The 12,354-nt window shown below is 41.9% G+C and overlaps 1 protein-coding gene across 1 annotated transcript in view; it reads right to left on the bottom strand.

The window, feature by feature from the left end:
* The window catches only part of SPOCK1 (SPARC (osteonectin), cwcv and kazal like domains proteoglycan 1), a 271,106-nt gene extending 268,441 nt beyond the window's left edge, over positions 1–2,665 (bottom strand). The window contains exons 1-2 of the mRNA XM_079320207.1: positions 2,385–2,665; positions 1,874–2,041 (exon numbers count right to left, since the gene is read on the bottom strand). Coding sequence (XP_079176333.1) covers positions 1,874–2,041 — 168 coding nt within the window. The 5' untranslated portion in view covers positions 2,385–2,665. The remainder of the gene's footprint in view (positions 1–1,873; positions 2,042–2,384) is intronic.
* Between the last annotated feature and the right edge of the window lie 9,689 nt (positions 2,666–12,354).

Genomic DNA, 12,354 nt, shown 5'->3' with positions numbered 1-12,354 from the left:
ATATGTAACAGGCTAGTTTTGAAGTAATTAAATAAAATCACTAAGATGGCCAGATAGAAAGATACCTAAGCTTTTCAAGAACTTTATATGATTTGCTTTTGCTTGGTAGACCACTGGTTAAGGTTGGCTTTAGTTTTCCATAGAATGATTCTCTATAAGTTTTGAGGCTTTATTGGGCTTTTTAGCCTTTTCAGAAGGTCTAATAGAGCACTCTTAGCTGTGAAATCCTAAAATATGAGAGGTATTCTTCATTAATATTTTCCACAAGAAGAGGAATGGTTTCTGGACTTGGGAGACTGTCTCTTGGGAAAGGGGACAAGAAAATAAGTTGCAAGGACTCCAGTTTTAAAGAGAAAAGAAAGCGGAGAGTAGAAAACAAACAATACATAAAGAGGGAAGAAAATCTGTCTCTAGTTAGAAGTGTTTTCAGATTAATGTGTCAGTCCTTCATTCAATGTACCATTTTCAGATGCTGCTCAATTCTCACTTTAAGTGGGATGAAGAAATTAACAAGTGAAATCCTTAACCTCTGCTCCCCAGAAGACTAAACCAGATATTAACGAAGATTCCCCTGAAGTCTGGGAAATTTAAGAATCCATGTTTGCTGTGGAATCCCCTTTTCTGTATGAGAACTCAGCAGCCCCAGTAGGTGGATGTGATTGGTGACTGCATGTGAAGACACACTCCAAGATAGCTGTTAATTGATACCATTGGTAAGATCACACTTTGTTATGCTGAGATTCCAAGCAGCATTTCTCACACAGAGATGACCAAAACTACAGAAAAACACAAGGAGAATAAGCTAAGCAGGGGCACAACACATTTAACTGTAATACTGTGACTTCCCTTTTGCAAAGTCAGATACAATTTTAGGATCACAGAGACAAAAGCAGAGCATAAACATTTGACTTGTTAATGTTCTATAAAAGACCAGGATTCCTAACAAACCAGCTCTTACAGAAGGGTACTACCTGAACTGCTAGTCAGCTCTAGTCTGCCCTTTTCTAGAGTCTCGCTGTGGTCATGGTGCACAAATCCCAGACAATAAAGAATATTCAATCTCACTGTGCTCATGATCAACATGAACAGTAAAGCTTCCATCACACAGTCTTGGGCAGACTGAAGCAGGGTTTTCTGTGTGTGCTCCAAAAAAGTTTTTTCAGTATACAGACAACAGAAGTAAAAGGAACTACTTAAATATTACTTTTATTTTAAAAAGTTGAATTTCCCTTTCTGCTGTCATTTACTTAATACACCATTGCATTCGATCTAGGGGAAGTCTAGAATTAATTTTGAGCTTAAGAAATTAATTTGTTTTATACAGGTAACACATTATAACACATCTTGAAGATATCCCTTTTTTCCAGACTGTAAAAAAACCAAACAAACAAAAACACACACAAAAAAAAAGAGCCAAAGCACTTCTTCCTCCAACACTACATGAGCTTCAAAAATTCAAGCAGAATTGACAATAAAATCCTTTCCATAAAAACTGCAGGCACAAAAAGCTTTGCTGTTTACCACCTTGTGGCTTAAACTTGTAAGTATTCCTTCTTATACACACATCATTCCATCATTTTTCAGTTAACCAGACTCTTAAGCAGGAAGCACCGAAACTTCACTCAAAGTTCCTCCCCAGAGAAAAATCGAAGACCATAAGAACAGCGAGACTGACACGGAGCCCAGGCTGCCCCAGTCGATGGGGCAAATCAAGAATGCCAGGACTGCCTGTCTAGCTCCCGAACAGCTCTGAGCATCCTTCACGTCGGCAGCAACCGCTTGCCCAAGCTGCTTTTCTCTTCTACCTTCAGCTCCTGGAAGGAAGCTACGGGCAAAGGAACGAGAAGCATGCGGTAAAGGGAGAAGTACTTACATCCCGGAATTTGTTCCAGTACTTGTCTTTATCGTACTGCGAAACTGTGCTCAGCCATTTGTCGTTGTCCAGGAAATTGCCATGATTGCTGTTACTCGTGATGATCTCAGGATGCCGGCTCTCCACTTGCAGGAAGCACCAGGCAGCGATCACCAGCACCCCCGACATCTGCAACGAGAGAGGAGCGGCGAGAGGAGCGGCGAGAGGAGCGGCGAGGGCAGCGGCGGCTCCGCGGGCACCGAAGTTTTGAGGGGACCCAAGCTGGGGCCACTCGCCCCCCACGGCCCTCGCCAACTTCTGGCTGCGGAGCTGCCGGCTCTGCCGAGACCTGCCGCCCGGAGGGGCGGGGAACAGCATCAATAACAACAACAATAATAACAATAAAAACAGAACGGGCCACTGGGGCCGGGCGGGGAGCAGCCAGGGGACAACAGCACGACGGTAAGGAACCGCAGCACCTCGGGCTCGGCTCCGCTAAGTTTGGCAGGCAGAGCGGAGAAGAAGCTCCTACCTCCGGGCAGCGCCGGCCGGAGCTGCCAGCACCGTGCGCCGCTTGTCCTCCCGCCGCTGCCCGTGCCGCGCTGCGCTGTGCCCGAGCCGCTGAGCAGCGCGGCTCCGCTGCGCCCTGCGCGGTGCCGCCGCGCTGTGCCTGTGCGGTGCCGGTGCCGGGAGCGCTGTGCCTGTGCGGTGGCGGTGCCGGGGAGCGCTGTGCCTGCGCGGTGGCGGTGCCGGGGAGCGCTGTGCCTGCGCGGTGGCGGTGCCGCTCGCTGTCTGTCTGTGTGTCTGTGTGTCTGTGTGTCTGTCTGTCCGTGCGTCTGCCGGAGCCCGCGCGGAGCCGCTGCCCGTGGCGGGTCCCAGCCCGCCGTGTCCGTGTGGCGGGCGCGCGCGGGGCGGGCGCGGCCGCCGTCTGGCGCCCCCTGGCGGGCGCGGGGCGCGGCGCGGCGGGGGCGGAGCGCGGGCAGCGCCGCCGCAGGCCCGGCTGGGCCGCGGGACCGTGAGGGGCCGGCGGCGATAAACACAAACACCGGGGAAAGCGTTTAACTGCCGCAAAGGCAATGCCAAGAGGAGGGCGGTGGATTCTTTTCGCTGGTGTCCAGAAACGGGACAAGGAGCGATGGCTATAAATTAAACGCAAGTTTCACCAGAACGTGAGAAAGAACTTCACATGTAGGGATGCCTGGAACGGTGACCCGCGAGGGCGTGGAATGTCCCTGTAAGGGAGATACTCAAAACTCGTCTGGAGCCATTCCTGTGTCACTTGCTCCAAGTGACCCTGCTCTGGTATTGGAGTTGGACAGGGTGATCTCCAGAGGACATTTCCAATCCAAACAATTCTGTGATTCAGTGAAAGCTGGGGAGGTTATCTGTGAGAATTCCTGGAGAGGAGGGGGCTGTGAGGCTCCTGGGAGAAAGGTCTGTAAGGAATCCTGGGGAGAAGGTCTGTGCGAATACCTGGAGAGGGTGCCTGTCATCACACCTGGGCACGATCTCTTAGGAGAAATCGTCAGTGAAATAAACCATCGCTACCACTGCAGTCTGAAAAGACATAATCATGGCCTTAAAAAACATAAACCCCCTATCAAACAACAGATTTCATAAGCCCCGGGAATGGCATGAGTGTCTTGGGTCAATGGTTTTACAATTCACAGAAGCAGTGACATTTCCAAAGCGCAGAGGTCGCCCCGGGTTTCTTCAGGGCAGGCGCTGCTCCCTGGGTCAGCACATCCCCGGCGGCGGCGGCTTTGCTCCGGCACTGCAGACAGCGTCAGACCATCCCAGGTCAGTGTACGAGAACCGGCTCCTGACCCCAAAAACGGGGAGGAAACGTACAAGGAAAGCTCCGTCCATCTGAGAACTGGGGTGAAAGGAGAAGACCTTCTCCAGCGGAAAAAAAGAAAGTTCTTGATTGTCAGTAGAGGACGTGGGAGGGAGGGGCTGGCTGGTTTTCTGCATCAGGGAACTGATCCCCTGATATATCAAATGATGCCCAAAAATTAGGTCATATACTTTTGATGGTCATTTTAAATACAGCTGTGAGTGCTGTTGCATATGACATTTTTCAAACATGGCTCATTAAACTGTCATGTAAATAATGTCTTTTTTTCTCCAAAAAACTGTCAATGAGGTTAATTCCACATCTCCTGACAGACACATTAGGCATTTCTTCAGTAATACAGAAAAGGGTCATGTTTGTTTATTTTTTACTGCTGCATCTGAGCACTGAACACAGGATACAAATCTATTCCTAAATCTGATTTCAAATACTGTTCCCAAATGTGATGTTACCTCAATAAAATCCTCTGGGATTAAAAAAAAAAAAAGTGTGAAGTTTTATTAATTTTAACAGCAGAGAACAAACACGTGCATGTAAGTGCCCCACATTGAATCCTCCCCTTGGTGCACATAGAATCTAATGAAAACTACATGCCTGCAGGAGGGCAAAATATAACCCAATAAAAGCAACAAATAGAAGAAATCCAAACCAAAGCCCTGCAGATTTGGATGTAAATCCTTACCTAAAAGCTTTGCTCTGCCCTCTCTTGTACAATGGACTGTACTGTTTTGCTGAAGGTGGCCCAGGGCACATACTCCTCTCAAATCTCTTCCTGTTGTGTACAGGCCATCCTATAAACTGTTCATTTCAGTGGGAGATAAGGTTTATATACCTTCCACCTGGCAGGGTCAACACAAGCTTTCTCCTTTAGATTAACGGGGTACTGTTCAGTTTATTCTGTATGGGCCTTTTCTGTAAGGCTTTTAACAACAGAGAATTTGTCTCTTCTGCACAGACATTAAAGATCTTTCACCATTTTAAATCTGATGGTTAAGAGATCTTCCCTTGTTACCTTACAGAAATCCATGACCATTCAGATTTGCATAGTTCCATTTGACTCGTGTTTCACCACAGACACCACTGCATTTCAGAACCATCAGGCACAAACCCCATTACCTGCTAAATAGTTGAGGATTTTTATGCACCATGACAGTTGTGCATAGATGCACTGATTATCTTTCTTCATCCCACTGGAGATCCAACCAACTCAATTCTCCCCTGAGCAATTCTTCAACTCATGAATTCCTAGGCTTGGCTGGTAAAAAGCAGCAGAACATTCTTTCCTCCCAAACTTGCAGTAGTTCTACCCATTATGTATTTATAGGAGCAGTTAGTTAACCTTTTTAAAACACATTTGTTAGCACAGTGAACCAGATTCAGTCCTTTGGTGGCCTCAGTACTGTTGACTTCACTGAGTATGAAATGGGCTGCTCTGCTTGCCAGTCAGACCTGAATGATAAATTGCAGAAACATTGTATATAAAGTGAGTAATTACTTTCTTACATGTAGAATTTGTGTCAGAAATGTGTCTTCATTTATTTAATTACTTCATAATCCCATATTCAACACATGGCTAATCTTTCTTGATCCTGTAAAACACAGCCTTCCTGTTTAATCCTGATAGCAATCTCTGTAACTCTGCAGCTCCAGCATTTCACCTCCACACTGTTTATCATCCATGACTAGAATTGAAACACCCTTGTTGGCTGGTTTTTATATTGGGACAGTGCTATAATTGCCTCTAATTCTCATCCAAAAATACAATATTGCAGATCTCCTTGTTGTGGATGCCTCAAGTATTTGGTGTTTGGGATGTAAACAGCATCTTTGTTCCAAGTTAGAATAAATACCGAAGAGGTAAAAACCTTTTTTTCGTTGTTGTTTTTTTGTGGGCTTTTTTCTCTTTTTCTATTACAGCTGTAAAAAGTGACACAGTATTGATTTTGGATATTACTTGATAATTCAACTGTATAAATCTTTTGATCTGAAGTTGTGTTAACAACCATACCCTGCCAGCTTCTCCGTGCTGTGTCCAGGTTTGTTCTGGAAGCAGAGCCCTCTGGTGCAAAAAGCGTTTCACACACACAAAAATCAAGGGATAGATCTCGACTAAGACTAAACTCCCCATGCAGAGAAATGTCTTTGTTGTCTTAATAGGGCACTTTGGAACTCTCAGTTAACTGACAGAGCCTTCAGCACCAGCCTTGCCAGCAGCAGAAACACAAAGCAAGGATGACTGGAAAACCAAGTCATGCACTCCTGCTTTCCCTGAAGGTCCCTTCACCTGGTCTCACACCAGAGCCCATAGCCAGCAGCTGTAAAGTCCATTGCAATAACACAGAAGCCTTGGCATGTGCAGGATTTTACTTCCCCCATTAATATTTGGCAGCAAGATTCACTTTTCCAACACCTTGATTGCTTCCATAGTTCTTGAGGCAGAGGCTGCAGCCTTTATAGTGGCACCTAAAAGCTTCTGTGGACTTTCATTCATGGCTTTCCTCCTTCTCTTGTGAGCCACAATTCCACTCACTTTTTTTTTTTTTTTCCTAAAAATATTCACTAAGGAAAGAAAATCTTTACAGTGACAAATGTTTAAAGTGTATTTTTTTACTGTACCAGAGTCCTTCATGACTGGACCAGGAAAATTCAGCTCTGGTAATTTAAATGAGTTTAAAAATATATCACTACAAAGGTGCATGCAGTGAGACAGACCTTATTTAACAACCCTTTGTGTCTTCCATATACTGCCGTATCCTTTTAATAGACAGGAGTTTTATTTCCTCCTGTGAGTCTCAGAACTGCAGATTCAGCTTTGTTAGCACTGCTGGGCAATTGTGCAGGAAAAAACCCTAGTTTGACCTGTGCAATAAGTGATCGGTGGCTTATACATAGTTCCTGAGACATTTGTTCATTTTACAGCAGGCCATAATTCTTCTTTAAAAATACTACAAATACATGTTCTGATTTGACCTCTTTATTTGCCTCTGCTCCTGGCCTCTGCTCCCTGTGACAGCCACGTTTTATTGCACCAGTGCCTGGAATTTTGCAAGAATTTGCTAAATGCTTTCCACCAGAGGTGCTGTGAGTGTGTCCCATGGCAGGAGAGTTATGCATTTCTAGCAGGCTGTCCCCAGTTACTTTGGTGACATTGCAGTTGGTGCAATCCCCCATGTTCTCATCCTTCTGAAGCACTTAACCCCAATGTCAGTGATTTCACTGAAAGAAAAAACATCCAATGATCTTGAAAGATCATCATGTCCTGCAATGTATTTGCTAGTGTGTATTAGTTGTAATAACCCAGATTAAAGTGAGTTGAAATACTGACAAGTCCAAGGCAAAGTAAAAGCTGTTTTATGGTAGATAAAACAGTTTATGGTAGAGAGTGTAAGACAACATTTCAAATAAAAGAACAGTAAGAAAATTAGTAAGTAAAATTGTTTACCACATTAAAAAGTGATTGAGGTGGTCTTCTAGGTAAGTCTTTCTCAAGTTGCAAAGCCATCTTGCCCTCATCTGTATAGAAGTGAGAAGAGAAAAATGCATTTTAAACTGAAAAGACTCATGTTCACATAAAATGTACAATCAAATAAAAGGTTACACTTAAACTGAAAAATCAGATTGAGGCAGGTATTCACAATGTTTGTATCTTCTGAGCCTAATCCTCAATTTCCTCTGTCATAAGGAAAAAGAAACAAGTCTTTCTGAATGATATCTTAGAGCTGAAGCCTGCCCTAGCCTCTGTGGATTGTTTTGTGAAGCATGTTATCAGCTCCAGAAAGAGCCTACAAAGCCAGAGGCACACTAGGTGTTAGGTGAGCCTTGTGATTGCTGTCCTCAGGACCCACAGACTAACATAAAAAAATAATTGACATGAATCAGTCTTTTTGGGTCATATCAGAACATTCATCAATTTAAAGACTAGGTCTTTAATAGGAAGATAATCCCTGCATATTTGACAAATGGTTTCAATTTTTATCTTTCTAGTGGGTATGGTGATCATGACAAAAGTAATTTTATAGTATTTCACAAAGTATCTTGTAAAATGGCAACCGTATTTTATAGTGGCTTTTATTACTACTGGAACTTTTACTAGGAATTACATCACAAAAATCGGTTAACGTAAATATTGCAGTGAAGAGCTTTCCCCATTTAATGCCAGAGTTAACTCTGACAATGCAGCCTTCATTTTCAGATGGAAAAGGTCATTAGAATTAAATTTGTCCTTAGACTTTTTACTTAGCTGGGATGAAACACTGGTATGAAGTTTTGTAGCTATCTTCAACCTGGAAAATATCATGGCACGATCTGCCTCTGTCAAGCTGTCTTACAGGGTTGCCTTAAGCCTTTCTATAATATATGAACAGAAACAGAGATTTGGAGATTAACATGTGGAATATAAAGTGGGTTTGTTCAATATTTACCACAGTAAGATCTGTTTTGAACATCTGCCAGGCACCACAGCAGAAAACAATAATAAATAACACCACTTACATTAACAGTCAACTTTCAGAAATTAAATTTGCATGAAAGACGAAGCTTCATTAATGGCAAAGCTACATACATTAAATTTGCATTAATGTTAATGTTAAAGAAGACTTAAGTGTACTTGTATTTTCTTTTCTCCTCCTTAAATTTTCTCATATTTCCCCATTTTTGCTGCAATTTTTCTTTGATCTTTAACACAACCGCATACAGCCTTCCCATCTTGAGTTCTTTATGGTTCTTTACAATATTTTTTTTCCATTATTCCCTTTCTCCTTTTGTTTGCTTCACTCTTCCCTTCCCCCTTTTCCCCTGTTCATATAACCACATACTAAAATCCTTACAAAAGCAGCAGCTTTCCTGCAGCTCATGGAGCCAGTGCTGCCTGATGGACAAGGAGTCCCAGAACATCTTGCAGCTCGGAGGCCAGGCTTGGCATCAGCCCAGCTGCATATGGTTATCATCAGATTGGAGTCTGCTGAGTAATGGGGAAACAACTGGAACTCAGGATTTATTGTACCAAATATTCTGGCTCTTGCTAAGCCTTCTTTTCATTAAAGAAAATAGAATAGAAGTATTGATGTCTACAGATGAGGACAATAAAGATGAGCCACAGCTGAGCCATTATGGTTTGCACACTCATAAACCCTCCTCAGTTTTTGTGGCTTCAGTGCTTTCCTATGGGGGATAATGTGAAGATGTGCTGGAACAAAATATTCTTGGATAACACAGGCAAACAATTTTCTTTCTGCCTGCTGCTATATTTTAGGTGTGAAGCTTGAAATCTCTAGGGAAGCTGAGAATTCTCTTATCCAATAACTTGGACCCTTATGGAAACCCAATGCTGTTTTACACGACCACCAAATCCCTTGAAACCCAAGTGTTTGAGATGAAGAGTTTGGGAAGGGAGGGAAGAGAGGCATTGGGAGTGGCATTAGCTGGAAAAGGTGAAGAGGTGCAGGCAGGATCGACCTCAGTGTCTGCTGGGAGCCAGGGAGCTCTAAGAAATTTGAGGATTGTGGTCTGGCATGAGGATTTTGATTCTGATTCTGATTCTCAGAGGCAGCTTCAGACCTTGGAGTAGGAAAAGGAAAAGGAGAAAAAGGAAAAAGAGACTGGTCAGTTCTCTTACTCTGGAGAGGAGACCATTATGTCTGTAGAAACCTAACAACAATTCTCTGATAGAAAAGTAATATTTTTATGTCAGTCAGAGTAAACACTTTACTTAAGTGTTTTGCCAGCTCAAACTGAATATATTTATTGCCATTCCCAGAGGACTTGAAAAATAATCTTTTGAGATTGTTTTTCCTCATCTACAGTGCAGGACTCTTGGTTGCATATACACACTCCAGAATATTGGACAGAAGTGCAACAGAATGAAGTGTACTGCTTGATTATATATGTTTTTCTGAATCCAGTTCTCAAAACTGACCTGTCTGACCTCAGATGAAGTAAAACCTGCAAATTTCAAATATAGAGCTGAGATCCCCTGAAGAAAAAAATTAACACTGTTAGCATAAGTCAGCTCTCCATGTTCCTGGCCCATATAGTTTTTAAAATGAGATTATTAAACTGTTGAAGAGGCAAAGATAGTGACTCCCCAAGGCTTCATAGGAAAATGCATGAAGATATACACAAAGGTGACTTTAGACATTAAAAACTCTAAGAAAAGGTCTGAAGTCTTGCCTCAAATGAAGCATGTGCTATTAAATATTGTCACCTAGGCCAGCAAGAGAGACCACACTGAGTGCAAGAGCACATTAGGAGACAATTACCATCACACTGATGCCACATAAAAAGAATTGCCTGTCCTCTGCTGTCCTCTCCAACAGAAGAATTTAACAACAATATCTAGAAAAAAGTATATAACAGTTATGTTATTCTGTCCCACTCAGCATCATTTTTGCAAGAAACAACAATTAAATAGGAATCTTATATCTCAGTTTATTTTTCTACATATGTGAATACCGACAAGCTCAATAAGCTGCTTGGTATATGTGGCTTCAGATTAAGCCATTAATTTGAAATGTGGCTTCAGATTCCTGCCCAGTATTTCTCATCATTCATGGTCCAAAGGGTTGCTGGGAGAAAGTGTCAAAAGAACAAAGAGCCTGACCAGACAGGCTGGATGTTTTTCCAGACTTCATATTAAAATTAAAAATAATTTTTAAAAAACTAATTAGCTAAATCACTAAGAAAAAAAAAAAAAAACCTAACATTCAGACAAGAGCATGGAGTGTTTTGGTTAATTTTACCAAAAACGCCTCTTGGGAAAATGATACAGAATTTATATTCTCTATTCATCTAAACAACTCATACACTTCCTAAATGCCAAGTACAGATTCTTGGAAAAGCCTTTGATTAAAGTTCCTCACATCAGTCCCAGGTGTTACAGTGTGGATACTGGACACTTTGACAAAACTGATAGAGCGTAAGCAAAAATAAGAGATGCCAGTAAATTAACCCTTTGTCTGAATCCTGTTGGGGATTATATTTCAGATTTAGTGCCTATTGAATGAAGAGTGAGATAATTAAAATGTATCAATTCATATTCTCTAGGGCTCAACTTTTAGAGTTTTAAGATAGTTAATAATTCCATGGAAGTGGAATCATACATATTTATCCCAACCCCTATACCTTCAGTAATCACTTCTTCCACTTTCTCTTGCACTGGTGTAGCAGGGGCTTGGAAGAATAGAGAAGGAATGACTCTGGCTTAATAAATGCAGGATGGATATAAATAAGCACTGTCTAGCACTAACAGGCTGTGCAGAGAACTCCCAAAGGAGACATTGTTTGAGACTCTTAAGAAGAAGATGATTAAGGCATTGGTGAATATACTCTAGGGAACTATCCTGCAGTGGCAGAGAAATGGGCTAGTAGACAAAACAGGTAGTTTCTAGCAACTTCAAGGTTTGGAATTCTATCTCCAGCAGCCATTCAGACAACTTCAGAGAGGCATGGTTATTTCCTATGTACATAAAATTCATGTATGGGAATCACAAACTCCTATATTCAGCATATAACTGCACACTGTTGTGTAATCTTAATACAGAATATAAATAAACAGTGACAGAGATGCTTAAGACATGCACACAAAAATGGACAAGGTATTGCATGGGATGTGTTAGAATGCAAAATGGGATATGGCTGCTCTGTATTAAGCTGTGTTCCGTTTTTGAGTTTTTCCATATTCTTCAAGGGTTGAACAATTTTTTTTGCAATTTATTTACTGTTAGCATTAAAGAGTACCAATGGTGAATTTGCATCCAATCCTTAATCCAAATGGACTTTCCCAGCAATTAAAATCTGTATTTAAAATGCAGTTTTAATAGTGTGACATTCAAAACGCTACCGAAGGTTTTCTCTGATTTTAAGTAGAAAGAGGAAATAATGTATTATTCAAGCTCCAGAGCTTGCTTAATGCAAGATCAATTTTGTTAAGTGTTGCTTAGCAATGGATTATGAGTGCAGATCCTGAATATTAATGTAGGATGGATATGGCAGCAATTTCTGTGAAAGTATTCTTTCAAAGGAAAGGATTTTCCTGGTGAACCACAAACAAATAAATGAATGCCTCCAAAGTTTCATACTCAAAAGGTCACATCTTATTCACCTCTTACATCATTTATTGGCCATTAAGCCAAATAGCAGAATTTTTTGGATGATCTTTTTGTTTTCCAGATATGTACCCAAAAGGCTGAGGAGAGTCTGCTCCCAAACTCTGAGGCAGAGCCAAACTTTAAGATGGCACAGGATTAAGTCAAAGAAATGGGATCAAAGCCTGGGTCACAGTTTTCTTGTGATATTTTTTGTCTGCAATCCAATACATTGAGTTGTTTAATCACATATATATATATATATGTAAGACTTGTCATGGTAATGTGGTTCTCCCTTATAATCAGAGCAAAGACTTTTGGCATTTAGCTACTTCTGGTTTTGGTATCAAAGAAAGTGTCCATCACCTCACGCAGAAAAATCGTATTTTATCTTGTATTTTATTTTTATGTGGTCTGTTGAAGAGACGTGAACCATGCTGTGCTGGGAGAATGGTGAACTCCTGAGGAAATGGGAGCCACAAACCATGCAAGAGTTGCAGCTGAGCTGGAAGTTCCAAGGTAGGATTGAGATTCCTCACACAAACTGCGCCTGCCTCACCTATCTG

This window comes from Erithacus rubecula (assembly GCF_903797595.1).
Source record: "Erithacus rubecula genome assembly, chromosome: 16".
NCBI classification, from domain to species: Eukaryota; Metazoa; Chordata; class Aves; order Passeriformes; family Muscicapidae; genus Erithacus; species Erithacus rubecula.
The sequence above is the reverse complement of the archived record's forward strand: the minus strand, read 5'-3'. Positions and strand labels throughout refer to the sequence as shown.